This window comes from Asparagus officinalis, chromosome 3 (genome assembly GCF_001876935.1).
Source record: "Asparagus officinalis chromosome 3, Aspof.V1, whole genome shotgun sequence".
Lineage (NCBI taxonomy): Eukaryota > Viridiplantae > Streptophyta > Magnoliopsida > Asparagales > Asparagaceae > Asparagus > Asparagus officinalis.
In genome coordinates, this window is record NC_033796.1 from 102,694,898 (window position 1) to 102,702,892 (window position 7,995).

The 7,995-nt window shown below is 32.3% G+C and overlaps 1 protein-coding gene across 1 annotated transcript in view; it reads left to right on the plus strand.

The window, feature by feature from the left end:
- Positions 472-7,995, plus strand: part of LOC109835505 (probable serine/threonine-protein kinase fhkD) — a 9,731-nt gene continuing 2,207 nt past the window's right edge. Inside the window, exons 1-7 of the mRNA XM_020403479.1 lie at positions 472-494; positions 1,906-2,407; positions 4,792-4,913; positions 5,118-5,323; positions 5,399-5,573; positions 5,954-6,088; positions 7,790-7,990. Coding sequence (XP_020259068.1) covers positions 2,080-2,407; positions 4,792-4,913; positions 5,118-5,323; positions 5,399-5,573; positions 5,954-6,088; positions 7,790-7,990 — 1,167 coding nt within the window. The 5' untranslated portion in view covers positions 472-494; positions 1,906-2,079. The remainder of the gene's footprint in view (positions 495-1,905; positions 2,408-4,791; positions 4,914-5,117; positions 5,324-5,398; positions 5,574-5,953; positions 6,089-7,789; positions 7,991-7,995) is intronic.

Below are 7,995 nucleotides of genomic sequence, written 5' to 3' on the forward strand. Positions count from 1 at the left end.
ACAAATCCTATTTAGTTTCAAGAGTAGCCAGTCTAATCTAAGTTTATCGAAACTATACTAAAAGTTCTTAATAATTATTTACCAAAGCCAAGAAAAAAAAAACAATTTATATATATTTAAAACAGGGAAAATAATATTGAAAGGAATGGAAATTCAAAAACCATTCATTTCTCAAATATCTCTTTCCAAACAAGAAAATAAAGAAAAACAGAAAAAGGAAAAAAAATAAAAGTCCGATTCTTCCTCTCCTCCACTTCCTCTCCCTCTATCATTGAATCATCGAATTTCTCGCTCTACAATTCTGGGTTATTTCTAATTTTGGAATTTTTTTAAATCAAAGTTAGGGTTTTTTTCCCCCAGTTCCCAATAGAAAGAAATCTGGGATTCTGCAGGAACTTTCTCTTCAGGTATTATTTTTCTCCATCTCAAATTTAAGATTCCGGTTCATGGGTATTTGATTATTTTAGGATTAGGGCTTTCTAAATAAACATGAGGTAATTCTTTGCGTAAAGTTTGTATTTTGATCCTTTTCACACCTTATATTTTAGCAAATTTTAAGTTAATTTTTTGGATTTTTGGTAGAATTTTGAACTTTTTATGAGATGATGGATAGTAGAACATTTCTCGATACTGTCTGCAGTATGTTTTGGGGTTAGGGTCTTCTAATTTAACGGAGGTAACTCAATGGGTAAATTATAGTTTTTAATCCTTTTCATCTCACAAAATATTATATTCTGCATAACTTTGTACTTTTGTGAGTTGATGGGTACTAGAATATTTCTTGATATAATCTGCAGTATGTTTTAGGATTAGGGTTTTCTAATTAACATGAGGTAACTCTTTGGGTAAAGGTTGAATTTTGATGCTTCTGATTGCTGACGTTCTAGCAACTGCTTGATTATTTGGATTTTTTAGGCATTTTTTTGTGTTTTGAATAGATATTTTCTGGAAAGTTGGGGATTGAGCTTGTCTAAATATTAAAATTAGTTCAAATTGATTTTGAAATTAAAAGTGGGGCCATTTTCCCATGAAATGTCCTCTCTGTGGCCATGTGCTACACCAACTTTCCTCAAGTTTCTCTTTGTTGGGGTAAGTTCCTTCTAATACCGCATGCATTTAGGATCTCAAAGATAATTGTTTTTTTTCCTTCTTTGGTAGTGTCTAAATAATTTTTGACATATATTTGTTTTTTTTCTTAATAACATCATTACTTCATTTATTATCAATTGCCTCGATAAATTGTTTAAATTTTCACTGGATTCTAGCCCTTTTTGTGTTCTTTATTTTTAACATTAAAATTTATGTAAAGTTTCATTGTAGGCTTTGCATGTCATTGCACTGAGAAATTTTGTTACTGCGATTATAAGTTTTGACTATTTGAACATTTTAATTTAATGCATGTAGCTGATTTATGCATAAATTAAAATTTCATGATACTTTTCACATTGCTGGTAATTTCTCGATGTATTCTTCTTTTGGTTTTTTTTGTACAAAATTTGAGAATCTGATTGACTTGGATAGTTTTCATATAAAAAAGTTTGGTTTAAAAGAAAAATGTTTTTCCCTTCAATTTTGGAATATGCTACTAAAAAATGTTTGGTCTTTATTAAAAAAGCAAAGATTTTGATCACTTAGTGTCTTGGTGACCAGAGTTTATTACTTTTTCCTAACTGATTTTAAATCTTTGTTGATAAAACTTGAAATCAATTTGAACTGTTTATTTTATATCCATTATTTTTATTGCAAAATCTTGGTTTTGGTCATTTGTTAAAGTTGATAACTTTGCTTTTTTTTTTTGAAGCCTGTAGACAAGATTTTTCTTTATCGAATTTTTTTCCTTTCTCTCTAATACATTTCATCAGTTGGAATATCCTTCTAATTACAGTAGTTACGCTTATTTTTCAGGAAGTTGGCGATCTTCAGGTTGGAATAAGGGGGTAAAGGAGGAAACTTTTAGAGTTTCCTCCTTCAATCACACAACTTATCAAATTCATTGAATGATTATTATCCATTAGTCCCAAGGAAATATTTCTATTTAGGACTTAATTTTTTCCCTGTTTGCATAGTTAAATAAGAAACATGGATTCGAAAAAGGGAGAGGACGACACAAGCAATAAAATTTCTTCAGATGTTAAGTTAGGACAATCAGGTCGTAAATTAAAGACGTTGGGGAGCTTCAATGGGGAGGACATGTTCGTTAGAGCTGATAAGATTGATTTGAAGAGTTTAGATATCGCACTCGAGAAGAAGCTGTCCAAAGTGTGGCTCAAGAGTGGTTCTTTGTCTCAGAAATTGCCAAAGGAGGAGTGGGAGATAGATCCATCTAAGCTCAGTATAAGGTATGTGGTAGCGAAGGGGACTTATGGCACAGTATATCGAGGCACATATGATGGACAAGATGTCGCAGGTATCTAATTGCCTACTTCAAATCATTTATGACTCTAATATTGATCTGAATTCATTAGTTTATTAATTTACTTAAACCTCTATATTTCTTTATTTCATATAATCTTTTAGATCTGAATGTGTGGGTTGATTATCTTTTTTTTTTTTCTGTGTTGACTGTTAAATGACTTTTGGTTGTTTATTGGGGGTGCCATAATATATTTTGTAACAGTCAGATTGATTTTATGCATGGTTTGTTTATCATTGTTTTAAGGAAAAGAATGGCAACTCCTATTATTTTCCTTAACTAGGGAGGAAGATTCTTCATTACCGTGTTGCTTGCACACCTCAGTTCTGTCCTGTGTTAACACCTTTACCAATCTCTTAACAAGGGCATCACTTGATTCACTTCCTCTCCATTGCTATGTGGGGATATAAGTTACCTTACAAGGGGAGGGGTTTAGAGAAAGAAAATTATGATCAAAGGGTTTTTCCAAGCATGAGATTTGTCATGAGGGCTGGAAGAACAAAAAAGTTTGTCAGAGGGGGCTGGACGTAAATTTCCCAAAGATATAACAGAAGTAACTTAATCGGTGCCATTGGGATAAAAAGATATAATAGAAGTAACTTAATTGGTTTGGCATGATAATTAGAGCACATGTATGTTAGGAGAAGTGATAGGAACATGTAAATGGAACATCTGGGGGCTAGGATTTGTTCTATATTTAGACATAGTAGTAGAGTTAAAAAGGATATAGTAATAAATAAGTAATCAAGGAGACAACCCTTAGCAGATTGTGGTAAAAGAAAATTTGAAAACTTTAAATAGAAGGTACCTTAAAGTTAGAGGCTTTGTTCTTGTAATTGTTACACATGTTAACTTATACATGACTTAAAACTGCAAATTTGATATAAGCGTAAATGGTTTTAGTTATGCTATGGCACTCATACAGATGAGTGATTCTTCGATGCTAGACGAGCATTAATAGTGCCATGAAGAGTAAACTATTAAATTCCCATTATCACAACACAAGCTTCATCAGAAATTAGCAGATGATTTTTCCTAATTATTCACTGTCTTTCCTTTGTAGCAGTTCATGGACAATTGAAAAGCGCTAGGCCGATGAATGGCCAAACTTACAGAAATAAAGGTGTTCATAATAGTTAACTAGGCTTTATAATGGGCGATGGTAATAAAAATGGAATGATGAAGAATGGGGTAAGATTATGTCAAAAGATAGAAGTAAAACAAAGGACATTTCTCAGAGTAGTAAGGGGAATGAGAGGATTAATGAAAACAAAGGGATCAGGAAATTCACATGTAGCATGAAAGAGACAGTCGGAATTAAAATAACAAAATGAGTCGAGTTAGTAACTTTAAGTTAGTTTTCTTGCAGTAGCTAACTTATGAAAAAATGTGCATAACCAAAAACTATGTCTCGCTCTTAATATAGCATATACAGGCACACTATTGTAAGAGCATCAGTAAGGTAACAATATGTTTTCCCAAGAGGGATATTGAGCCATTAGCTTATTTCAAATATATCAACTAGTTCATATGTTTTTATAATTTTGGAAGAATTTGACTTTCTAATAGAAATGTGAAAGAAGTTAACTTCAAATTTTGATTTTAAATTTTAGCGGTCCTCATCTTTTCATATACACTTTATAATTTATTGCTTTCTTAATGTGAAGAGAAGAGAACTCAACCTCAGCACAAGGTAGATGTTAAATTTTATTATTTTATTATTTTATATTTTAAGTGCTATTAAATTTCAACAGGATTCATATTTCTAAATGGTGGTCACTATTTTGGTTTGTTTCTAATGATGTCTAGATGCATTCATGACTTTGATCGATATGGGATATTATTATGATTTTTTAATATTGGTAAAAAGATAAGGCATATTTCATTTAGATTGTAGAATAGAAAGATTGCATTAGTAAATTAAACTAGTTATACTTTACCTATATCAACATAATTTATCAACTTTTAAGTTTTAAATGAAACTACTGTTAAAAATTTAGCTAAGAATATATTAAATTCTTTTATGAACCTCTTATCTTTTGATAATTTTATTAGCAGACTATTTTTAGTTGATTGCACCTAGAAATTATATTTGGAAGACTACTTGTCTTTTCGGAATTATGGATATTGATTTAATCATATTTATATATAATCTTGATGATTATATGCATGGGATTAGTTGACATGAAGTTATTCAGGTAAACCTGGAATAGATATATTTCTTAACCAAGAATAGCTAACTATTAAAAAAATTACATGAAAATAGATAATATTCTGTTTTTATTATAAACTTGAGAGCATCATTAGTTGTATTGGGAATATTGTGTCCTTATCATCATTTAATATTTGAGTTAATATAAAAATTTTCGGTGTTATAGTGAAGTTGTTGGACTGGGGGGAAGATGGGTTTGCTACTGATGCGGAAACTGCTGCTCTTCGAGCATCATTCCGCCAGGAAGTTGCTGTTTGGCAAAAACTTGATCATCCAAATGTTACTAGGGTAAGGATTTCTTTGTACACTAATAACTTGTCATAATTCCAAGGATTCTTAAACTAGTTCCTAAAAATTTGACAACAAATTTTCTTTAAACTTATCATAAAAGAAAATATCAGGTTTTTTTAGCAGCAACGCTCTGGGTATGTATCCAAGTAGACACCAGTTTTCAACTTGTAAACTCAATTTACAACTAATTTTCAAACGCAGTTTGTTGGTGCATCTATGGGGACTTCTGATCTTAAGATTCCTCAAACTAATTCATCAAGCAGTGGGGACAGTATTCCGGCTCGAGCATGTTGTGTTGTTGTAGAGTTTCTTGCTGCAGGGACATTGAAGCAATATCTGATAAAGAATCGGCGAAAGAAGCTTGCTTATAAGATTGTAATTCAGCTTGCATTGGATCTTGCAAGAGGGTGAGATCTTTATTTAAAATTTTTGGTAGAATATTGGAAAATAAAGTTTATGATCATGCATTTGATATCCTGCAGATTAAGCTACCTACACTCCAAGAAAATTGTTCACCGAGATGTCAAATCAGAAAATATGTTGTTGAATGGCCATAGAGTCGTTAAAATTGCTGACTTTGGGGTAGCTCGTGTTGAAGCGCAGAATCCCAGGGATATGACTGGTGCAACTGGAACACTTGGATATATGGCTCCTGAGGTGAGTTCATTTTTTTTTTGGAAAGATTGAATGTTTTGGTATAATAAGAAATAAAGGAGATTTAGAATAAAAGAAATTAATAATATTTAAAAAGTGCATTCATATGTACCTTCTAGATGTTGCTTACAAGCATTAGACAGATGCGGTAATAGACTATCAGTACAGACTATCAATAACATCACTTATCAGTTTCCATCAATGTTCAGTGTAAGTTGCCAAATTCATGAACGATCAAACTCAGATTTTTTACTGTGAGAATTCGAGAAAGCTGGTAATATTTCTAGAAATGTGGTGATTGTTTATCTACAAACATTTTGCACGAAGAGTTTCTTGTTAGATTAAGATTTGAAGGATTCTTTCTAAAGCAAGACTTTATGCAGGTCCTTGATGGGAAGCCGTACAACCGAAAATGTGACGTTTACAGCTTTGGCATATGCTTGTGGGAGATCTACTGCTGTGACATGCCATACTCTAATCTCAGCTTTGCTGAGGTTTCATCTGCTGTTGTTCGACATGTATGTGCCTTCTTTGGACTTCATTTTCTTTGTTAAGTTGCAAAAAGAATTTGAGTTATTTCATATTTGCTCCACTTGCAAGTAAACTGCTTTAACACTAATTTGTTCTGTCAGAACTGAAAATGGCACTTAGAAAATTATTTACCACTAATAGAAGAAACACTTAGAAACAATATAAAAAAAGTTATAGAGTACAGGTTATTGGTATTGATATGGCATGTAGAAGTTTTAGAGAAAATAATTGTTATATTAACATTCATTGAGAATACACCTGCATAATTATATGCATACGCAAGTGTAAAATAAATATGCATACTCACGTGTTTGTGTGTCAGATAGAGGTATAGAGTTTGACTAGGATACTAGTGAGATATTATTATTATTTTAATTCTATGATCTTTTCTAGCTTATTGGTATTGATATGGCATGTAGAAGTTTTAGAGAAAATAATTGTTATATTAACATGCATTGAGAATACACCTGCATAATTATATGCATACACAAGTGTAAAATAAATATGCATACTCACGTGTTTGTGTGTCAGATAGAGGTATAGAGTTTGACTAGGATACTAGTGAGATATTATTATTATTTTAATTCTATGATCTTTTCTAGCATAATGGACATTTCAAGGCTGCTACCCTGTTGTATCTGTTTATAATTCTGACTAGAGACAAATAGTGTATGGCATGTCTTCGTGATAATTTCTTTGATGATTAATGAATTATGAATTATTGGTTATAGATCCAGATTCACACCTTTTGTCGATTAGAATTTCTCAACTGCAAGGATTTTTCAAAAACCAATAGGTGGTGACTTTCTCAAAACTTTTAGCAGGGATTTTGACTTAGAAGAGTTGTTATTCATAACCAGAACTTAGAGGACAAACTGTTGATGTAGTTGATGTTGATAGGCATAGTCTTATATCTCTACCTGCTCTTTTTTGCATTTGTCACCAATTCATGAATGACAGTAATCAGGTTTTTATCATGGAAATTTCAAGTCTTCTTATTCTATCAGATTTTGCTTGAAGTACTTTATAACTTAACATCAGAATTTGTTGGTGGACATTTGTTCTGATGTTAAACTTTTAGCATGTCAATCATGGTTGTAATGAAAATGTTTGAGATCAAAGTTTGGACGAGCCTTCAGCAAAGAATAACTTGTTGAGGTGATATGAACATACGATGTCAATGAAGAAAAATGGCTTCTAAACTGACCATTATGATGAAAAGGAAGTTTGTTTTACTCATATGTTGTGCTTTGATATGCCCGTTGCAACTTCAATTTGAATTTTGTCGCATTATGACATTATCTATCAGGTAAATGAAGTCAAGTGAGTTTTGGTTTATCAAAACTGCAAAAATATATCATAATTGCATTATGACATTATCTATCAGGTCAATGAAGTCAAGTGAGTCTTGGTTTATCAAAACTGCAATAAAATATCATAAACTATTGGAAGTTGTAGCCAATGGCGTTAACTTCTTGAGGTTCAAAACTACCCTATTTGTATCTGACAGCCACAAACTTCAAGGGTAATATAGAAGCTATGTAAGTAAAGTGAAAAAATTGTTCAAAACATGTCATGTGCGAAATACATGACCACTTACGCAACTGCCATATGCTTATGGCAGTTTTGTGAAAAATAGCTAATTGAGGTAGTTCTGTGAAATTTACCCTTTAATTTTTCTGTGGCAGAACTTAAGGCCAGAGATCCCTCGATGTTGCCCAAGCGCACTGGCAAATATCATGCGCAAGTGTTGGGATGCAAACCCTAACAAGAGGCCTGACATGGATGAAGTTGTGAGGCTTCTTGAGGCTATTGACACGAGCAAAGGAGGTGGCATGATACCTGATGACCAACTTGGTGGATGCTTCTGCTTTGTTCACTCTAGGGGCCCATA